The following is a 22,445-nucleotide window of genomic DNA, read 5'->3' as shown; positions in this document are numbered from 1 at the left end:
AGCAGCTGCATGGCAGGGTGCATCTGCTGAGGGGCTCAGCTCCAGGGTGGTAGCCCTGGTGTGGAGCCCACCTTGCTAACTTCCTAACCCCTCCCTCTTTCCCCATGCCCTAATGTCCATCCCTGCTGCATCATGGTATGGGTCCAGTCTGGGGGCTACTGGGCAAAGCATTGGGCCCAAGCCCCAGGGGAGGTGCTAGCTCAGAGAAGCCCTGACCAGAAGTGGCCCAGGGACCTGGGGAGTAGGAAAGTCACCGAGGTATGCCTTCTAGGGGTGTCCCCCAAAGAGCTGAGCAAGAGGCCATGACGGGGAGCTGGAGCCATGGGAGAGGAGCCAGGGGCTAGGCCAGCTGCATGCAGCCATCCCCCATGAGGTGAGGGCAGATGGGCTCAGTGTCTACCCTGGCCAGCCTCACACCACCTTCTTGCAGTGAGGGGCTGGCACCACCTGAATTTTGGGGCTGGGTGGGAATGCCACCTGTCATGGCTTGGCCACAGGAGAAAGTGGCACTGGGGCGCACTGCAGGCCCTAAGCCACAGCCAGCACTACCGTGCTTCCCAGCAGGACTTCAGGGACAGGGTCCCGGCATCAGGTGAACAGGGCCAGGACAGCATGGTCAGCCTGTGAGAGCCCTGCCCTCTCAGGGCTCTGCAATGGCCAGCAGCAGCCACACAGAGTGGCCAGTGTGGAGGACACGGAAGGGAGCAAGTGAATGGGTGGCCAGAGGGTGGCCCAGGATCCAGGACATCTTGGGGAGCAGGTGTGAATGTGGATGTGGTGGTGACAGTGAGGGTAGAGCCGTAGAAGCCGTCCCCAGCACCCCCACCCCAGGAGACCCAATCCTCATCTGGGATCTCTGGGCAGCAAAGATGAGGAGACCAGGCAGAAGTTCCTCTGTGCTGGGCTGGGGCTCCCAGCAGGCCAGTTCCCCAAGGACACCCGTAATGCCTCCAGCCTGCCTCGGAACGTGGGCGCCAGGTACTCCCAAATGGACTGGGAACCTTCTCTGAGCCCAGTTGGAGGGGCTGGACCTGTGGGGTGAGGCCTGGCCACCGCCCCCAGACAAGGCTGAGAACCTGCTGTGGACAAGGAGAGCCCAGCTCTTACAAGGTCAGGGCAGAAAGCTCCCACGAAGAATCCTGAGGACACCTGCACCCTGGGGAGCCTGCCCACTCCCACTCCCTGCATTTCCCCACCAACTCTGCTCAAAAGCGCGGGACGCGGGACGCTCCCGTCCCCACTGGCCTGCCAGTCGTTCCTTGTCTGCGACTGGGGGGTGGGCAGGTGGGGAGGCTCCCGCCCGCCTGCCCCGCCCCTCCTCGACCCGCCCCTCCTCGCGCCCCCGGATGGAGGGCGGGGCCGCCGTGGGGTGGGGCCTGCACGCATTTAAAACTGCGAGGGGCCAAGCGAAGGATATCACGCTGGTTGCTGAACGGACGGGTGCAGGCAGGTGGGGACATGGACCGGGGAGCGGGCCACCGAAGGAAACCGAAATACTTGCCGGGCCGAGGCCAGGGCTGGGGGAGGCGCAGGCAGGCGGTGCGGCCTGCCCGGCAGGTGTCCCACTAGAGTCCGGGCTGGGCTGGGGCATGAGACCAGGCGCAGAGGGCTCGCCAGCCCGCGGCTTCCTGGCAGGTTGGGTGCGCCGGCCTGGGCAGCCCGCAGATCGGGTTCCTCCCAGTCTCCTCCCCTGGTATGGCTGGGCAGGGGGCGTCTTCGGAGCAGGCAGGTGGCCAGGCCAACAGGATGCCAGATTGAGAGGGCGGGCAGTTCTTGGCGGCGTTGTTGGGGCTAGAGTGCATCGCTGGCCGGTGAGGGAGCTGCCTGCTGTCCAGGGTGAGCGGTCACAAGGAGAGTCACTCTGGTCATCTGGAGACCTTGGGGAGGCAGAGGTAGGAGAGGCTCTCCCCACCATTGGAGGTGGCTCTCCTCCCACCTGCCTGTGTTCCAAGCTTGTGTTAAGGTCTCTGATGGCAGGTGCAGGGTACACGTGGGTGGGGTCTTCCCACATGGGACAGAGGTCAAGGTTGCTGCCTCCCTATGTGGGCTCAGGCAGCACCACCAGGATCTGTTCTGGTCTGGCTCCAGGCTGGAGGGGGCTCTGTAGGCAGTGTGGTGACGGATCATGCCCGGCTCCCCCACACTGAGCACAGAGCCAGCCTTCTCAGGAAGGGACTCCCTTCACTTGTTGCCTGAGGACCGCCTGAGGCGGGGACCTTTCCTTCCTCAGACTCCTGGGAAATCTGTAGGCCCCAAGGGGACACTGACCCTTTGGCTTCTGTGACGCCTTGAGCTTTCCTCTGGTCTCCTGCCTTGAAACTTCCTCTTCAACTCCCCGGCCCTGCCCTGGATGGCCTTCATTCGCTCCAGCTGTTTCTCTTGTCCTGCTGCCTTCCCAGGTCCCTGTGCAGACCCAGGCCACCCTCTTTGGACCTTCCTCTTGCCAGCCTGGGAAGGGGCAGGGCCCGAGAAGCAATACCAGGCTCAAGGTTGCCACCGAAGGGACAGGGAGTGGCACAGCCATCTGCAGCCGGCACGCTCACATGTGGCCTCCCTGCCCCACCTCCTCGCCTCTTTCCTGAGTCTTCCTTTGTTGAGGGAACCTGAGCCACTGTCCCCACCCTGCTTACGTTGGCTGTCTCTGGCTGTCTCACCCTGGCATTGCCTTCTCCACAGGAGCACAGCCCATCTGGCCTGTGATGCTCTGACCTCCCTGAGCTTCTCTCTTCTCCCTTCACCTGGCCCTCTTGCCAGAACCTAGCCTGGGCTGGATGTCACCCTCCTGCATAGTCCTCTGGGCTCCCAGGCCGTGTGGAGGGGCCCTGGAGTGAGGCATGCTTGGCAGAGGGAACAGTTCCCGGGGGACACTCACTGGTGCAGATGGGCACAACAGCACCCAGGCAGAGTTCCTGGAAGTGGAGCCTGAGACCCTGGGGAGTGGTCTCAGGATGGTCCCAGGAAGGGAAGTGAGGAGGCAGGGTAGGCAGCCCTGTATTATCCAGCATGGCTACACTGTGCTCTTGAGCCCAGCCTCTTCCTAAGGAAGCCAAGCACATAAGAGAAGGCTCTCGGGATGGCTCCCCTGGGCAACCCTGGACTCTCCCACTATCCAGATCCCTTCAACCCAGTGCACATCTTCTGGCTCAAGCTGGGGAGTGACCAGACCCCCTTCCAAGCAGAACTGGGCAGGGCAGACCCATACATGCCTCACGCCCTCCTGGTGAAATGTGCTGCCCTGCTGGGCAAGTGACTCCCCTCTGGCCACATGGTCCTGGACAGAAGGGGCCAAAGCACTCTGGGAGCTGTAGCAGCCCTTGGCTCAGTGGGCCTGGCTGTGTCCTTTGGTGAAAGCTTTCCTTCATCTAGGGACCAGGATGTCAAAACCCCTCAACCAAGAGTGTTTCAAAGGGAAACCCCTTTGAAGGTTTGAAAGGGTGGAGTCAAAGCCCCCATTAGGTCATTGGGGATGGTAGGTGGTTCCTGGACCCGTGCGGCCCACATCCTGGGGCATGGCGCTGTGGGAAAGCAGAGTACCTGGCCTCCTGGGTGATTGTGCCCCAGCCTGCAGGGGGCCCCTGGGAGCCAGCCCTTCCACAGTGCCTTGAGCACGTGGTCCTAACTCCCTGTTAGGCTAGCTGCTTTCTGGTGGCATGCGGTAGAGGTGAGGGCCCCATCCAGCCAGTAACTTGCATGGTCCCCTGTGTGTGTCCTGCATGTCCTGTGTATCTTCTCCCTTACCTGACACTGTCCCAAGTGCACTCCCTTGGGAGAGCTGAACTGCACTCTGTGTCCTGAGTCTGGGTGCTCCCCCAGCCTAGTGGCACTGGCCCTCCTCATCCTGGCACCAATGTCTGAGGCAATTCCCAAAGGGGCTATCAGAGGGGCCATCTGCCCACAGCCCTCACAAGCTGGGAGCTGAATCCTATACCCCTGCCCAGGTGTCTGGGCAGCACCTGTCCACCCTACTAGGTCCTGTGACATCAAGGGCCTATCCCACTACAGACTATGGGGCACTGTAACCATCTGAGCCATGCTGCCCCTGGCACAGGGAGGACTAAAGCCCACCTCTTCTGCTGCCTGGTGGGGTCCCCTGCTGTATGGTGTGGAGGCCACCCTGAGTGACAGGCTGCAGGGTGGCATGCAGGGCTCGCAAGCTATGTAGTGGCTCCTCAGGGGACCATCCTGGAAGAGGACATGAGAGAACCTCAGCACCTTCCATAGTTAGGGTTGCAGGTCCCCAGAGCACAGATGGGTGTGATGCCTATGGTGTGCTGGACTTGAGGTTCTGGAACTCCAGGACAGCTGGGCTCCAGCTGCAGATTTCGGGAGCTGAGGGCAGGTGAAGGAGACCTCTGACTTAGTGGGTGGAGGATGCACAGCAAGAGCCCATCACCAGGGAGGAGCCAGAGGCAGGCAGTGGTCAAGCCCAAAATGTGTTTGTGGAGTTTGGCAGCTGGAGTTGGCGGCTGCCCCAGCAGGAGCTGTGGGATGGGGGGAGGGGTGGATGTGGGGGTCTGACCCTCCTCCCAAGACCCTCTGTGGGGTGGTGTGGGTTCCAACAGGAATGAGGGGGCTGGGGTCGAGGGTCTGAGGAAACGGCAAGCAGGCCTCTGCCTCCATCAGCATGCGCCGCCTCTTGTCTGAGTGTCATCTTGCAGGAACACCAGCTGCCCTGGGTTAGGATCAGCCCCATTCCTGCACGGTCTCATTTTACCTCAGCACAGGTGCTGGGAGGAGAAAGGGACAGACCAGGAGGTGGTGGGTATGGCCAGGAAAGAATGCGCTGCTCAGCAGTCTGTGCAGAGGAGCAGCGTGTGGAGCCAGATGACAGGACGGGCCGGTGAGGGGCCCTTGCCTGGCCTGTGCACAACACCCGCCAGGAATGGTGCCTGCGTGCTGAATCTGTGGCCCCCCCCACCTGGGCCCCCCACGACAGGATGTGGTTGTAGGGGTGCCACAGCCTAGAGGGTATGGTGGTGTGGTGGGCTAGGGGAGATTTCAGATTGAATGTTCAGAGGGAACAGAAGGCCAGGCTGAGGCAGGACACCTGGCAGGTCAGAGGGCAGGTGTCTTGTGAAAGTCCCATAGAGAGTTGGGGAGGGAGAGGGAGCTGGGGGGGCTGGTGCCCCTATATTTGAAGGCAGAGGCTTCCTAGTATGGGTAGAAGGTATTGAGAAGCTTGTGGATTGGGGCAGGTAGGCACAGGGTAGAGCCTCTGAGGAAGTGAAGGGAGGGCCCAGAGGTTGGGAGACTGGTGCCCAAGCTGTGGGGCTTGTGGGTAGAGCTGCAGCCTTTCTGGGACATGGCTGAGGACAGAGGGGCCCAGTGTCTTTGCACCAGCACCTTGGGGGCTATGACCAGCCACAGAAGACTGCCCTTGAGTCCTGAGAGGCCAGCCACAGACCCCTGAGCTCACCCTGACCCTCTGTGTGCTCTGCACGTGGGGGTCCCTGGGTGGAGGGTGCTCATTCCCCAGGGTGGGGTTGACTTTTGCACAGCAGATTTGGCTTCTCAGGGAATGCTCTGGCCTTGGTACCTGACTGAGCCTTTCTGTTCCCCACAGGACACACAAGTAGACCTCTGGCAAGTTCTACACAACCAGCTGTGTGTGATGAGCAGTCACACCTCTCCTTGCCACATCAGGGTCTCTGACAGCATGCGGCAGGCCAGCATCCCCCAAACCATGACGGCTGTGCCAGAAGCCAGCAGCCCCTGCAGGCTGGAGGCCAAGGCAGCTCCATCCTCCCAGGCCAGGGGCATAGCTGGGGTGTACATGGAGGCCTCAGGCCAGGTCCAGAGTTTCTACACGGCCATGAAGCAGGGCCATCTGCCTGCAGGGCTGGGACTGACTCTGCTGGAGGCCCAGGCGGCCACCGGAGGCCTCGTGGACCCTGTCCAGGGCCAGCTGCTCCCTGTGTCACAGGCTCTGCAGGAGGGCCTAGTGGGGCTGGAGCTGAGGGAGAAGCTTCTGGCTGCTGAGTGTGCAGTCACTGGCTACCCAGACCCATATGGGGGTGAGAAGCTGGCCCTCTTCCAGGCCATTGGGAAGGAGGTCGTGGACAGGTCCCTGGGCTGGAGTTGGCTGGAGGCCCAGTTGGCCACAGGGGGCCTGGTGGACCCCGCCCGGGGCGTGCGAGTGGACCCTGAGACAGCCTGCCAGCAGGGCCTCCTGGATCGGGAGACGTGGCAGGGCCTGTTGGAGCTTGAGCCTAACGCAAGTTCCCGGGGTTTCCTCGACCCCAACACTCTGGAGCGGCTGACATACCGCAAGCTTCTGGAAAGGTGTGTGCAGGCCCCTGGCTTAGGGTTGGCCCTGCTACCCATCAGGATCACATTCCACTCCCTGGGCAGGGCGGTGAGTGCTGCTGAGCTGCTAGAGGCAGGTGTCCTGGACAAGGAGGCCATGCAAGGCCTGCAGGAGGGCAGGCTGGCTATGCAGGATGTGAGCAGGCGTGCTGAAGTGCGGCGGTACCTGGAGGGGACTGGCAGCGTGGCAGGGGTTGTCCTGCTGCCTGAAGGCCACAAGAAGAGTTTTTTCCAGGCCATCTCTGAGCATCTGCTCCCAATGGGCACTGTACTCCCACTTCTGGAGGCTCAGGCTGCCACCTACACCCTGGTGGACCCAGCCACAGGCCGACGGCTGTGGGTGGATGAGGCAGTCACGGTGGGTCTGGTTGGTCCTGAGCTCCACGAGCAGCTCCTTGTGGCGGAGCAGGCTGTGATCGGGTACCACGACCCCTTCAGCATCTCCCGGATTCCCGTCTTTCAGGCCATGAAGAAAGGACTGGTGGACAGGCCGCTGGCACTGCGACTCCTGGATGCACAGATGGCCACAGGTGGATTAGTATGTCCCACCCGCAGGCTTCGGCTGCCCCTGGGGGCAGCCCTGCACTTTGGCTGCCTGGACAAGGCCACTCAGCAGCTGCTCTCACAGGCCGCTGGCTACACAGACCCCAGCACGCACAGAAGCCTGCACTACGAGCAGCTGCTGGCCTGCTGTGTCACTGACCCTGAAACAGGGCTCGCCTTCCTACCCGTCCCAGGGCGGCTTAATGAAGAGACACCCTGGGGACCCCCGTTCATTGAGGACTGCACTCGGCAAGCCTTGAGTGCAGCCATGACCACCATCTCTGTGGGGAAGGCCCAGGACCGGCCCGTGTCCCTCTGGGAGCTGCTCTTCTCTGAGGCAGTCCCTGTACAGCAGAGAGCAATGCTAGCCCGGCGGCATAGGGAAGGTGCCCTGTCAGTGGAGGAGCTGGCCGCTGAGCTGAAATCTACCATCGAGCAAGCTGCAGCCACTGCCAGGGTCACTTTTGCTGGGCTCAGGGATTCTGTAACACCAGAAGAACTACTGAGCGCCAAGATCATCGGCCAGGATGTGTATGAGCAGCTGGAACAAGGACAGACCACGGCCCAGGACGTGGGCAGCCTGGACTCAGTGCAGCGCTACCTACAGGGCACGGGCTGCATCGCTGGCTTGCTGCTGCCTGACTCCCAGGAGCGGCTCAGTGTGTACGAGGCCCGCGGCAGGGGGCTGCTCAGGCCTGGTACTGCCCTCATCCTTCTTGAGGCACAGGCCGCCACTGGCTTCATCATGGACCCCAAGGAAAACAAGAGCCACTCTGTGGAGGAGGCACTGACGGCCGGCATCATTGGGCCTGATGTGTACATGAAGCTGCTATCGGCCGAGCGTGCCGTCACCGGCTACACCGACCCCTACACTGGGGAGCAGATCTCCCTCTTCCAGGCCATGCAGCGGGACCTCATCGTGCGGGACCACGGCATCCGCCTGCTGGAGGCCCAGATCGCCACGGGCGGGGTCATCGACCCTGTGCACAGCCACCGCGTGCCCGTGGACGTAGCCTACCAGCGCGGCTACTTTGACCAGACACTGAACTCCATCCTCTTGGACCCCAGTGACGACACCAAGGGCTTCTTCGACCCCAACACACATGAGAACCTCACATACCTGCAGCTGCTGGAGCGCTGTGTGCGCGACCCCGCAACAGGCTTACACCTGCTGCCACTGTCCGGTGCACGGCCCCAGCTTGTGGACAGCGCCACCCAGCAAGCCCTCCAGAACCTGGTGCTGTCTGTGAAGTACGGGCGGCTCCAGGGGCAGAGGGTCTCTGCATGGGAGCTGGTCAACTCAGAGTACGTCAGCGAGGCCCAGAGGAGGCAGCTGCTGCGGCAATACTGGCTGGGCAGGGTCACGCGGGAACAGGTTGAGCGGCTGCTGGAGGCTGCATCATGCAGGAGGGCAGACATCACTGTGCCCACACTGCGGGGCTATGTCACCGCCTATCAGCTCCTGGAGGCCCATGTTATCAACCAGCAGCTCTTAGACCAAGTGCTAGCAGGGACAGTCAGCCCCGAGGCCCTCCTCCGCCTGGACAGTGTTCACAGGTCCCTACGTGGCTCGGGTGCTGTGGCTGGTGTGCTGTTGCAGCCTTCGAACCAACAGCTCAGCCTCTACCAGGCTATGCAGCGCCAGCTGCTGGCCCCCCGTGTGGCCCTGGCTCTGCTAGAGGCTCAGGCAGCCACTGGAGCCATTGTGGACCCTCACAGTCTAGAGACTCTCTCAGTGGATGAGGCCGTGCACAAGGGCGTGGTGGGGCCAGAGCTATACCACAGGCTGAGGTGGGCCGAGGGCTCTGTCACTGGCTTCAGAGACCCCTTTTCTGGGAAGCAGGTGTCCTTGTTTCAGGCCATGAGGAAGGGCCTTGTCCCTTTGGAGCAAGCCACCCGCCTCCTAGAGGCCCAGGTGGCCACAGGAGGGGTCATTGACCCCACAGGCCACCTACATCTCCCCATGCCAGTGGCCATTGAGCGTGGCTACATTGACCAGGAGATAGAGATGGCTGTGTCCAAGTCCTCCGAGACCTTCCCCACACTGGATGGCCGGGGACACACCAGCTACGTCCGGCTCCTAGAGCAATGTGCTCAGGATGAGGCCTCTGGCCTGTACTTCCTGCCCTTGCCAGAAAGTGGCCCCACTGTCCCCACTGATGAGCAGATTGAGGAGGTCCTCCGGGCCACGCCAGGCACAGCAGGCAGCGTGTCTCTCTGGGACCTGCTCGGCTCTCACCACTTCACTGAAGAGCAGAGGAGGGGCTTCCTGGAGGATGTTCGGGAGGGGAGGACCACCACAGCCCAGCTGCACGGAACTGTGCAGAAGTGGGTGCAGGAGGCCGAGCTCTTGGCTCAGGCACACATCACGGTGCCTGGCCCGTGGGGTGAGGTCCCTGCCACCTGGCTGCTGGACATGGGCATCATCACTCAGGAGACCCTGGAGGCACTGGCTCAAGGCATGCAGCTGCCTGCGGAGGTGGCCAAGCAGCCGGAGGTGAAGGCTTGCCTGTGGGGCACAGGCTGCGTGGCTGGAGTGTTGCTGCAGCCCTCTGGGACCAAGGTCAGCATTTCCCAGGCCATGAAGGATGGCCTCCTGGCCGCAGGCCTGGGCCAGAGCCTGCTGGAGGCCCAGGTAGCATCTGGATCCCTTGTTGACCCTCTGACCAGCCAGAGACTGTCAGTGGAGGAGGCACTCAAGGCCGGCCTGGTAGGCAGGGGACTGAGTGAGCGGCTCCGGCAGGCTGAGAGGGCTGTGGCAGGATACACAGACCTCTACTCGGTGGGCCCCCTCTCTCTGTGGCAGGCTGTGGAGAAAGGGCTCGTGCCCCGGAGTGAGGGCTTTCCCCTCCTGCAGGTGCAGCTGGCCACAGGGGGTGTGGTGGACCCTGTGCACAGGGTGCACCTGCCCCAGGCAGTGGCTTGCAGGCTTGGCTTCCTTGACGAAGAGACAGGCCGGGCACTGACCACAACCGAGGCAGACAACAAGTTCTTCTTTGACCCCAACACGCAGGACAAAGTGACATACCAGCAGCTCAAGGAGCTCTGCATGCTGGATGCTGAGACTGGCCTGTTTCTGCTGCCACTCTCCGAGGACACAGTGCTGCAAGTGGATGACCACACCGCAGTAGCCTTGAGGGCCATGAAGGTGCCTGTCAGCACGGGGAGGTTTCAAGGGTGCAGCGTGTCGCTCTGGGACCTGCTGTGCTCTGAGTACATCAGCCCTGACAAGCGGCAGGAGCTGGCAGCCCTGTGCCAGTCTGGGAGGGCGGCAGCACTGCGGCAAGTGGTCAGTGTGGTCACAGCCCTAGTGGAGGCTGCAGAGGGACAGCCCCTCCCGGCCACCTTCACAGGGCTCCGGAAGCAGGTGTCAGCCCAGGACTTGTTCAGGTCCCAGCTGATCACCAAGAAGATGCTGGAGGAGCTGCAGCAGGGGAAGAGGACTACACAGGAGGTCATGCAGATAGACAGTGTGAGGCGGGCCCTGGAGGGGGGCAACTTCATTGCCGGGGTCCTCATCCAGGACACCAAGGAGAGGCTGAGCATCCCGGAGGCCCTGCAAAGGCATATCCTGCGGCCCGGTACGGCTCTGGTGCTGCTGGAAGCACAGGCAGCCACCGGCTTCATCATCGACCCTGTGCAGAACCGCAAGCTGACTGTGGAGCAGGCATTCGAGGCAGGGATGTTTGACAAAGAAACCTACGCAAAGTTGCTGTCGGCCGAGCGCGCTGTCACCGGCTACACCGACCCTTACACCGGAGAGCAGATCTCCCTCTTCCAGGCCATGAAGAAGGACCTCATCGTGCGGGACCACGGCATTCGCCTGCTGGAGGCCCAGATCGCCACAGGTGGCATCATAGACCCCGTGCACAGCCACCGCGTGCCCGTGGACGTGGCCTACCAGCGTGGCTACTTCGATGAGGAGATGAACCGCATCCTGGCAGACCCGAGCGACGACACCAAGGGCTTCTTCGACCCCAACACGCACGAGAACCTCACCTATCTGCAGCTGCTGGAGCGCTGTGTGGAAGACCCCGAGACAGGCCTGCATCTGCTACAAATTGTAAAGAAAGGAGAAACCTACATGTACATTGATGAGGCCACCAGGAATACTCTTCGTTCCAGAGCCATGAAGATGCACGTGGGGAGGTTTGCCCACCAGACAGTCTCTCTTTGGGACCTGCTATCCTCATCATATTTCACAGAGGAAAGGAGGCACAAGCTCTTGCTGGACCACAGAGACAGGGATGGAGGCCTGGAGGAATTGTCAGAAGTCATTACCACAACCATCCAGGAGGCAGAAGAGCAGAGCCAAGCCATCAAGGTGGCGGCCATCAGGGGGAGTACGACAGCCGCAGACTTGATCAGCACCGGAGTCCTGGACAAAACGACCCTGAAATCTCTCTGCAGGGATCACAGGGCTGGGGAGGCTCTCAGGCAGCTGGAGCATGTGAACATCTACCTGGAAGGCAGTGGCTGCATCGCCGGGGTGACCGTGCCCTCTACCCAGGAGGTGGTGAGCTTCTACGAGGCCAGCAGGAGAGGGTTCATTCCCATAGCATTTGCAGCCCAGCTGCTGGAGGCACAGGCCGCCACTGGGTCCCTACTGGACCCCTGCACCCAACAGAGGCTGTCAGTGGATGAGGCCGTGGCTGCAGGGCTGGTGGGTGAAGAGCTACAAGAAAGGCTCTCAGCTGCTGAGAAGGCTGCCACAGGCTATCACGACCCAAATTCAGGAGACACGATCCCGTTGTTCCAAGCCTTAGAGAGGAACTTGGTCAAGAAGGCAGATGCCCTGAGGCTGCTGGAGGTACAGGTGGCCACTGGAGGCATCATCGACCCACGAGTACACCACCGACTCCCGCTACAGACAGCTTACAGACGTGAGTGTCTACACCAGGACGTGTACGCGCTCGTGGCTGATCAGAAGCACATGAAGAAGAGGTTTGTGGACCCCAACACACAGGAGAGGGTCACGTACCAAGAGTTGCAGGCAAGGTGCCAGAGACAGGAAAACACAGGGTGGGTACTGTTCCCAGTGGTCAGGGACACAGAAGAGCTCCAGTACATCGACGAGGCTACAATAAGAGCTCTCAAGGCAGAGCAGGTGCCAGTGACTCTGGGCAGGTACAGAGGACGAAAGATGACAGTCTGGGAGCTGCTCAACTCAGAATATGTGACGGAGGAAAAAAAGCTCGAGCTGGTCAGAATGTACAAAAGGGACACCACGCGAGCGCTACAAAAAGTTGTACAGGTGATCTTAGAAATGATAAAGGAGCAGGAACAGAAGCAGAAGCAGCAGTGGTTTCGAGGCATAAGAAGGAATGTCACAGCATCAGAGCTCCTCAGTGCAGACATCCTCACAAAAGAGATGCTGGAAGGCCTGCAGAAGGGCACGCTCACAGCACAGGAGATTGGAAGAGACGACAGAGTGAAGCGCTACCTGCAGGGCACCAGCAGCATCGCCGGCATCCTGGTGCCCTCCAAGGACGAGCCCGGCCGCCAGGAGAAGATGAGCATCTACCAGGCCATGTGGAAGGGCGTGCTGCGTCCTGGCACGGCCCTGGTGCTGCTGGAGGCGCAGGCGGCCACCGGCTTCGTCATCGACCCCGTGCGCAACCTGCGGCTGTCCGTGGAGGAGGCCGTGGCCGCGGGGGTGGTGGGCGGCGAGATCCAGGAGAAGCTGCTGTCGGCCGAGCGTGCTGTCACCGGCTACACCGACCCCTACACCGGGGAGCAGATCTCCCTCTTCCAGGCCATGCAGCGGGACCTCATCGTGCGGCACCATGGCATTCGCCTGCTGGAGGCCCAGATCGCCACGGGTGGGGTCATCGACCCTGTGCACAGCCACCGTGTGCCCGTGGACGTGGCCTACCAGCGTGGCTACTTCGACGAGGAGATGAACCGCGTACTGGCAGACCCGAGCGATGACACCAAGGGCTTCTTCGACCCCAACACGCACGAGAACCTTACCTACATGCAGCTGCTGCACCGCTGTGTGCGCGACGCAGACTCCGGGCTCTACATGCTGCAGCTGGCGGGCCGGGACTCGGCCTTGCACCAGCTGAGTGAGGAGCTGCGTGGAGCCCTGCGCGATGCCCGTGTGACGCTGGGCTCAGGCGCCCTTCAGGGCCAAAGTGTCTCCGTGTGGGAACTCCTATTCTACCACGAGGTGCCAGAGAGCGTACGCCAAGACTTGCTGGGCAGATACCGGGCAGGCACCCTGACCGTGCAGGAGGTCGGTGCTGCCCTCACCTCACTGCTGGCCCTGGCCAAGGAGGGGATCACGCATGTGGACATGCAGGGGACCCTGCATGCGGCCACCATGGAGGTCAAGGTGGGCCGCCTCCGGGGTCATACAGTGCCTGTGTGGGACGTGCTGGCGTCCAGCTACGTGAGTGGGGCCACCAGGGAGGAGCTGCTGGCCCAGTTTGGTGCCGGGACACTGGCCTTGCCCATGCTGACCAGCCGGCTGACCGCCATCATCGAAGAGGCCGAGGAGGCCAAGGAAGCCCATGGGGCCCGGCCAGGACTAGAGGATGCCTCACCCTGCCCACAGAGGCCTGGCAAGCCCAGGCATGCGGACAGTAGCTCAGGGCACTGCCAGGGCCTGGCCGAGGCCAAGGCCGCCGGCCACCGCCAGGAACAGGCCCTGCGTGCCACCACCATGGAGGTGCACTCCGGGCAGTTCCAGGGACGGCCTGTGTCCGTCTGGGATGTCCTCTTCTCCTCCTATCTGAGCAAGGCCCACCGAGACGAGCTCCTGGCCCAGCACGCGGCCGGCACCCTGGGCCTGTCTGAGCTCATAGCTGTCCTTACCCAGCTCATTGAAGAGACCGAGGAGCGCCTCAGCCAGGTGTCCTTCCGTGGCCTGCGGCGCCAGGTGTCCGCCTCCGAGCTGCGCAACTCCGGGATCCTGGGCCCAGAGACCCTGCGGGACCTGGTGCAGGGCACTAAGTCCCTTCAGGAGGTGACGGAGATGGACTCCGTCAAGCACTACCTGCAGGGCACCAGCAGCATCGCGGGTGTTCTGGTGCCCTCCAAGGACGAGCCCGGCCGCCAGGAGAAGATGAGCATCTACCAGGCCATGTGGAAGGGCGTGCTGCGTCCCGGCACGGCCCTGGTGCTGCTGGAGGCGCAGGCGGCCACCGGCTTCGTCATCGACCCCGTGCGCAACCTGCGGCTGTCCGTGGAGGAGGCCGTGGCCACGGGGGTGGTGGGCGGCGAGATCCAGGAGAAGCTGCTGTCGGCCGAGCGTGCTGTCACCGGCTACACCGACCCCTACACGGGGCAGCAGATCTCCCTCTTCCAGGCCATGCAGCGGGACCTCATCGTGCGGGACCACGGCATTCGTCTGCTGGAGGCCCAGATCGCCACCGGTGGGGTCATCGACCCTGTGCACAGCCACCGTGTGCCCGTGGACGTGGCCTACCAGCGTGGCTACTTCGACGAGGAGATGAACCGCGTACTGGCAGACCCGAGCGATGACACCAAGGGCTTCTTCGACCCCAACACGCACGAGAACCTTACCTACATGCAGCTGCTGCGCCGCTGTGTGCGCGACCCAGACTCCGGGCTCTACATGCTGCAGCTGGCAGGCCGGGACTCGGCCTTATACCAGTTGAGTGAGGAGCTGCGTGGAGGCCTGCGTGATGCCCGTGTGATGCTGGGCTCAGGCGCCCTGCAGGGCCAGACCGTCTCTGTGTGGGAACTCCTCTTCTATCGTGAGGTGCCTGAGAGCGTACGCCAGGACCTGCTGGGCAGATACCGGGCAGGCACACTGATGGTTCAGGAGGTCGGTGCCGCCCTCACCTCACTGCTGGCCCCTGCTGAGGAGGGGAGCCCACACGCAGATATACGGGGGACGCTGTGTGCGGCCACCATGGAGGTCAAGGTGGGCCGCCTCCAGGGCCATGCGGTGCCCGTGTGGGATGTGTTGGCATCCAGCTACGTGAGCTCGGCCACCCGGGAGGAGCTGCTGGCCCAGTTCAGCGCTGGGACACTGGCCTTGCCCACACTGACCAGCCGGCTGACTGCCATCATCGAGGAGGCTGAGGAGGCCCACAGGGTCTGGCTAGGCCTGGAGGATGATTCACCCTGCCAGCAGAGGCCCGGCACGCCCGGGCATGCGGACAGTGGCTCTGGGCTCTGCCGGGGCCTGGCCGAGGCCACAGGCCACCGCCAGGAGCAGGCCCTGCATGACACCACCATGGAGGTGCACTCCGGGCAGTTCCAGGGACGGCCTGTGTCCGTCTGGGAAGTCCTCTTCTCCTCCTACCTGAGCGAGGCCCGCCGAGATGAGCTCCTGGCCCAGCACGTGGCTGGCACCCTGGGCCTGTCTGAGCTCATGGCCCTCCTCACTCAGCTCATTGAAGAGACCGAGGAGCGCCTCAGCCAGGTGTCCTTCCGTGGACTACGGCGCCAGGTGTCCGCCTCTGAGCTGCGCACCTCCGGGATCCTGGGCCCCGAGACCCTGCGGGACCTGGTGCAGGGCACTAAGTCCCTTCAGGAGGTGACAGAGATGGACTCCGTCAAGCGATACCTGCAGGGCACCAGCAGCATCGCGGGTGTCCTGGTGCCCTCCAAGGACGAGCCCGGCTGCCAGGAGAAGATGAGCATCTACCAGGCCATGTGGAAGGGCGTGCTGCGTCCCGGCACGGCCCTGGTGCTGCTGGAGGCGCAGGCGGCCACCGGCTTCGTCATCGACCCCGTGCGCAACCTGCGGCTGTCCGTGGAGGAGGCCGTGGCCACGGGGGTGGTGGGCGGCGAGATCCAGGAGAAGCTGCTGTCGGCCGAGCGTGCTGTCACCGGCTACACCGACCCCTACACGGGGGAGCAGATCTCCCTCTTCCAGGCCATGCAGCGGGACCTCATCGTGCGGGACCACGGCATTCGTCTGCTGGAGGCCCAGATCGCCACCGGTGGGGTCATCGACCCTGTGCACAGCCACCGTGTGCCCGTGGACGTGGCCTACCAGCGTGGCTACTTCGACGAGGAGATGAACCGCGTACTGGCAGATCCGAGTGATGACACCAAGGGCTTCTTCGACCCCAACACACATGAGAACCTTACCTACGTGCAGCTGCTGCGCCGCTGTGTGCGCGACCCAGACTCTGGGCTCTACATGCTGCAGCTGGCGGGCCGGGACTCGGCCTTGCACCAGCTGAGTGAGGAGCTGCGTGGAGCCCTGCGCGATGCCCGTGTGACGCTGGGCTCAGGCGCCCTGCAGGGCCAAAGTGTCTCCGTGTGGGAACTCCTATTCTACCACGAGGTGCCAGAGAGCGTACGCCAAGACTTGCTGGGCAGATACCGGGCAGGCACCCTGACCGTGCAGGAGGTCGGTGCTGCCCTCACCTCACTGCTGGCCCTGGCCAAGGAGGGGATCACGCATGCGGACATGCAGGGGACCCTGCATGCGGCCACCATGGAGGTCAAGGTGGGCCGCCTCCGGGGTCATACAGTGCCTGTGTGGGACGTGCTGGCGTCCAGCTACGTGAGTGGGGCCACCAGGGAGGAGCTGCTGGCCCAGTTTGGTGCCGGGACACTGGCCTTGCCCATGCTGACCAGCCGGCTGACCGCCATCATCGAAGAGGCCGAGGAGGCCGAGGAAGCCCATGGCGCCCGGCCAGGACTAGAGGATGCCTCACCCTGCCCGCAGAGGCCTGGCAAGCCCAGGCATGCGGACAGTAGCTCAGGGCAATGCCAGGGCCTGGCCAAGGCCGAGGCCGCCGGCCACCGCCAGGAGCTGGCCCTGCGTGCCACCACCATGGAGGTGCACTCCGGGCAGTTCCAGGGACGGCCTGTGTCCGTCTGGGATGTCCTCTTCTCCTCCTATCTGAGCAAGGCCCACCGAGACGAGCTCCTGGCCCAGCACGCGGCCGGCACCCTGGGCCTGTCTGAGCTTATAGCTGTCCTTACCCAGCTCATTGAAGAGACTGAGGAGCGCCTCAGCCAGGTGTCCTTCCATGGCCTGCGGCGCCAGGTGTCTGCCTCCGAGCTGCGCACCTCCGGAATCCTGGGCCCCGAGACCCTGCGGGACCTGGTGCAGGGCACTAAGTCCCTTCAGGAGGTGACAGAGATGGACTCCGTCAAGCGCTACCTGCAGGGAACCAGCAGCATCGCGGGCGTCCTGGTGCCCTCCAAGGACGAGCCCGGCCGCCAGGAGAAGATGAGCATCTACCAAGCCATGTGGAAGGGCGTGCTGCGTCCCGGCACGGCCCTGGTGCTGCTGGAGGCGCAGGCGGCCACCGGCTTCGTCATCGACCCCGTGCGCAACCTGCGGCTGTCCGTGGAGGAGGCCGTGGCCGCGGGGGTGGTGGGCGGTGAGATCCAGGAGAAGCTGCTGTCGGCCGAGCGTGCTGTCACCGGCTACACCGACCCCTACACGGGGCAGCAGATCTCCCTCTTCCAGGCCATGCAGCGGGACCTCATCGTGCGGGACCACGGCATTCGTCTGCTGGAGGCCCAGATCGCCACCGGTGGGGTCATCGACCCTGTACACAGCCACCGTGTGCCCGTGGACGTGGCCTACCAGCGTGGCTACTTCGACGAGGAGATGAACCGCGTACTGGCAGATCCGAGTGATGACACCAAGGGCTTCTTCGACCCCAACACGCACGAGAACCTTACCTATATGCAGCTGCTGCACCGCTGTGTGCGCGACGTAGACTCCGGGCTCTACATGCTGCAGCTGGCGGGCCGGGACTCGGCCTTGCACCAGCTGAGTGAGGAGCTGCGTGGAGGCCTGCGTGATGCCCGTGTGACACTGGGCTCAGGCGCCCTGCAGGGCCAGAGCGTCTCTGTGTGGGAACTCCTCTTCTATCGTGAGGTGCCCGAGAGCGTACGCCAGGACCTGCTGGGCAGATACCGGGCAGGCACGCTGATGGTTCAGGAGGTCGGTGCCGCCCTCACCTCACTGCTGGCCCCTGCTGAGGAGGGGAGCCCGCACGCGGATATGCGGGGGACGCTGTGTGCGGCCACCATGGAGGTCAAGGTGGGCCACCTCCAGGGCCATGCGGTGCCCGTGTGGGACGTGTTGGCATCCAGCTACGTGAGCGCGGCCACCCGGGAGGAGCTGCTGGCCCAGTTCAGCGCGGGGACACTGGCCTTGCCCACACTGACCAGCCGGCTGACTGCCATTATCGAGGAGGCCGAGGAGGCCCACAGGGCCTGGCCAGGACTGGAGGACACTTCACCCCGCCAGCAGAGGCCCGGCACTCCCGGGCATGAGGACAGTGGCTTTGGGTTCTGCCAGGGCCTGGCTAAGGGCGAGGCCCCTGGCTGCCCCCAGGAGCAGGCCCTGCATGCCGCCACCATGGAAGTGCGCTCTGGGCAGTTCAAGGGACGGCCTGTGTCCGTCTGGGAAGTCCTCTTCTCCTCCTACGTGAGCGAGCCCCGCCGAGACGAGCTCCTGGCCCAGCACACAGCCGGCACCCTGGGCCTATCTGAGCTCGTGGCCGTCCTCACCCAGCTCATTGAAGAGTCCGAGGAGCGCCTCAGCCAGGTGTCCTTCCGTGGCCTGCGGCGCCAGGTATCCGCCTCTGAGCTGCGCACCTCTGGGATCCTGCGCCCCGAGACCCTGCGGGACCTGGTGCAGGGCACTAAGTCCCTTCAGGAGGTGACAGAGATGGACTCCGTCAAGCGCTACCTGCAGGGCACCAGCAGCATCGCGGGTGTCCTGGTGCCCTCTAAGGACGAGCCCGGCCGCCAGGAGAAGATGAGCATCTACCAGGCCATGTGGAAGGGCGTGCTGCGTCCCGGCACGGCCCTGGTGCTGCTGGAGGCGCAGGCGGCCACTGGCTTCGTCATCGACCCCGTGCGCAACCTGCGGCTGTCCGTGGAGGAGGCCGTGGCCACCGGGGTGGTGGGCGGCGAGATCCAGGAGAAGCTGCTGTCGGCTGAGCGCGCCGTCACCGGCTACACCGACCCCTACACGGGGGAGCAGATCTCCCTCTTCCAGGCCATGCAGCGGGACCTCATCGTGCGGGACCATGGCATTCGCCTGCTGGAGGCCCAGATCGCCACGGGTGGGGTCATCGACCCCGTGCACAGCCACCGTGTGCCCGTGGACGTGGCCTACCAACGTGGCTACTTCAACGAGGAGATGAACCGTGTCCTGGCAGACCCAAGCGATGACACCAAGGGCTTCTTCGACCCCAACACGCACGAGAACCTCACCTACCTAGAGCTACTGAGCAGGGCAACTCTTGACTCTGAGACTGGGCTTCTGCTTCTCCCTGTGTCAGGGATGTGATGGGCTTGTCTGTGTCAGGTTTGTGACCCACAGGGGTTACCTGATCCTGTATTGTTATCTTTTTTTTTTTTTTAGTCAGAGTCTCAAGCTGTCACCCTGGGTAGAGTGCTATGGTTTCACAGCTCACAGTAACCTCAAACTCTTCAGCTTAAGTTATTCTTTTGTCTCAGCCTCCTGATTAGGTGGGACTACAAGTGGCTTCCAGAACACCGGGCTATTTTTTTAGGTTGTAGTTGTCATTGTTGTTTGGGAGGCCCAGGTTGGATCGAACCCTCCAGCTCCAGTGTATGTGGTTGGCTACCTAGCCCTGGGGGTACAGGTGCCAAGCCTTTTTTGTTGTTGTTGTTAAGATTTATTGTGTTTCACGTAAGGTATTACTTGAAAATTTCATTGTCAGCACATACTTTTTGTCCTGTTCGCAGCTTGGTCCTTGCTTTCCACTCTGGTGCTGGTCATGTTATCTTAGCATGTAGGGGCTGTCTGCCCGTACTTCCCACTATATATATTTTTTCAATTCTTAGATAGTTTACATATGTCTTTCTTTGTCTCTGTGTGTAATGAAAAATGACACTTTGGTCTGTCCTCCTGGGAATGTCATGGTGAAGTGCACACGTTTATTGTGTTATAATTCTCATTAAATGCATTCCTTTCATTTATGAAGAATGTTCTTGTTTCTGGCAATCTCATTTCTTCCTGTGTGATGTGCTCAGTTAAGTGGTGATGGCTCCTCTGTGCGCAGCTCTTTCTTCTTGGCCATCTGCTTTGCAGGGTAGCCACCAGTGACTTGAGTATTTCTCTTGTGGCGGCTCAGCCTGCAGCTGTGAACCTAGGGCCGCCAGCCTGCTTCCTTTTGCAGAAATCATTTTGGTAGAAATTTACAAAAAAATTGTTACATAGGGGGCGGTGCCTGTGGTTCAGTGAGTAAGGCACCAGCCCCTGAGGGTGGTGGGTTCAAACCCAGCCCCGGCCAAACTGCAACAAAAAATAGCCTGGCGTTGTGGTGGGCGCCTGTAGTCCCAGCTACTCAGGAGGCTGAGGCAAGAGAATCGCCTAAGCCCAGGAGTTGGAGGTTACTATGAGCTGTGTGATGCTACGGCACTCTACCGAGGGCAATAAAGTAAGACTCTGTCTCTAAAAAAAAATTGTTACATAGGAACAAAACTATTTCAGATTTTGGAAAGTTCATCTAGATAGATTCACATTTTTGTTATAGAGATAGGAGGCCAAAGAAGAAAAATTAGCAATCCAAACCCAGGGTAACCTAGTGTCTTTCATCACAATAGTGTCCCAGGGCTGCAGTTGGGCCTTGCTCAAGGATTCCTGGGGGAGCCCCAAACTTCAGTTGCCAATGGCAGTGTGGGTGTGAGAGGCAGATAGGCTTATCTCCCTGGGGGGGGCCTGCCTCTTGCCGGCAGATGGGCTGTCCCTGGGGGACATCAAGACCCCTGGGGAGGAAAAGAGCCCAGAGACCTTGAGACAGGGCGAAGCCCTTACCATCATCCCTCTGCGGACCGTCAGCAGGCAGGTGGGGCTGAGCCCTTTGAACTCCTGTTGTGCAGTTAGATCAGGGAAGCTGTTTTGTCTGCTCCAGGGAGACTGAAACCTGTTTTCCCCTCCTCCTTTCTAAATACATTATTGCTGTTGTTGACAACTTACTACCCTTTGTTCCTGATTGCCCAACCATTTCCTCTTTACCCAATCTTCCTGGGGGCTTGGAATTCTTCTAATCCAGCAATTCTCAACCTGTGGGTCTAGACCCACGGGAACTGTATTAAAGAGCCGCAATATTAGGAAGAGTGAGAACCACTGTTCTAATCCTATTTTTGAATTTTGGCACCTTTACATTTTGCAGATACGCCACAGAGATAAATAAAAGGTTTCTGAGAAGTCGGAGTCACTGCATTGTCTCAATCTGATGCCTCGCCAGGCTCCCCAGACTTTATGCATTTACTTGGTGTAGAGGTCGTCATTTCCCCCCACTATGGTCCCCCTGCATTCCTGGGGTACCTGGAGGGTCCCGGGTCACCTGTCTCCAAGGGGAGCCACACACAACATGAAGCCACGTGCCACCCCGTAGCTGGAGGTGTGGGCAGGGTGTCATGTCTGTGGGCTTTGTCTGGGCATCTGAGAGAACACTGCCTGTGCTGAGGGGTAGCTTTTGGAGGAGGGGCAGATGGAGAAGATAGGGGCTGGATGTTGTGAGCCAAGATCCACTGGCGTGGGGCAGAAACACGGCACCAGGCATACCTGCAGGAACTGGTCCCCATGCTGGGCGTGACCTCTGAACTTGAGCTTCTTAGACTCTGGAGAAAATCCCTGCCAGAGTCTGGGGGCTCAGAGGGTACCTGGCCTGTCTGGAGTGGGCTTGAGAGTAGGATAGGCATCTGCAAGGGGACAGAGGTGTCTCTAACATCACTGGTGTCCTAGGAATCGCTCTGTACACACATCTTGTGGCTCCGGATTTCAGAACGGTGTGAGAAAAACACTGCCAGGAGGATGAAGACAGAGCCAGATCCAGGCCCCAGGATTTGCATCACTGTCTAGGGGACCTGTCTGTGGGCAGGGAGCTCCCCACCATACCTCTGCTCCAGGAGCAGAAACAGTGGACCAGGAATGCGCTCATCAGGGCTGAGGAGGGAGCTTCCTTGCCAAGTGTTTTCATGGGGCTTTCCTATCTGTCTGTGTCATGCTATCTGAAGTGAGCTGCTCGCAGCCAGAATATTAACATAATCCAATCTCGAAATCTCTATGTATTTAATTGGTATATTTAGGCCACTAAATTTCGTGTAATTGTTAATATGAGTGGATTTATTATTTTTTTTTTTCTTGTTTTTTGTTGATTTGTTCTCCCTTTCCTAACATCTTTTGAATTATTTGAATATTTTTCAGTATCCATTTACATTTATTAGCTTTTGGGCTATTCTTTTGTAATTTTTTTCAGTTGGTCTGGAGATTATAATATACATTTAATTCTGACAGTCTTTTTAAAGTCACTATTTTACCACTTCAAGTGAGAAGTGGTGGCCTTCTGCCCACACAAGGCCTCTCTGCCACCTGCCATGCTGTCTTTGTCATGTGTATATCAATCTATCTACATTAAAAATCCTACCAGATGGGCTGCACCTGTGGCTCAAGGAATTGGGTGCTGGTCCTATATACTGGAGGTGATGGGTTCAAACCCAGCCCCGGCCAAAACAAAAAAATAATCCTACCAGATAACATGGGCATTTTGGTTCTGCAATCATAGATATTTTACTTTATTTTTAAATTAAAAATGTATTTATCCTTTTGGTTTTTTTCTTTTTTTTTTTTTTTTATTTTGAGAAAGAGTCTCACTTTGTCC

At 60.8% G+C, this 22,445-nt stretch overlaps 1 protein-coding gene across 2 annotated transcripts; it reads left to right on the top strand.

The window, feature by feature from the left end:
• The first annotated feature begins 1,381 nt into the window (after positions 1-1,381).
• EPPK1 (epiplakin 1) lies at positions 1,382-21,004 on the top strand. Of its 2 annotated transcripts, none has more exons than XM_053559232.1 (2): positions 1,382-1,450; positions 5,564-21,004. In XM_053559232.1, exon 2 carries the CDS (start codon positions 5,612-5,614, stop codon positions 19,100-19,102), a length of 13,491 nt encoding a protein of 4,496 aa, XP_053415207.1. In that variant the 5' UTR covers positions 1,382-1,450; positions 5,564-5,611; the 3' UTR covers positions 19,103-21,004. The 2 variants fall into 2 exon arrangements, with proteins under 2 accessions (XP_053415207.1, XP_053415208.1); XM_053559233.1 differs by lacking the exon at positions 1,382-1,450 and adding an exon at positions 1,593-1,693.
• Positions 21,005-22,445: the final 1,441 nt, after the last annotated feature.

The sequence above is a fragment of the Nycticebus coucang genome, chromosome 13 (assembly GCF_027406575.1).
Source record: "Nycticebus coucang isolate mNycCou1 chromosome 13, mNycCou1.pri, whole genome shotgun sequence".
NCBI lineage: Eukaryota > Metazoa > Chordata > Mammalia > Primates > Lorisidae > Nycticebus > Nycticebus coucang.
Note: the sequence above shows the minus strand (reverse complement) of the source record. Positions and strands in the feature narration are given on the sequence as shown.

Coding starts and splice junctions, on each gene's coding strand:
- EPPK1 (XM_053559232.1), top strand. CDS start 5,612: ATGAGCAGTCACACCTCTCCTTGCCACATCAGGGTCTCTGACAGCATG.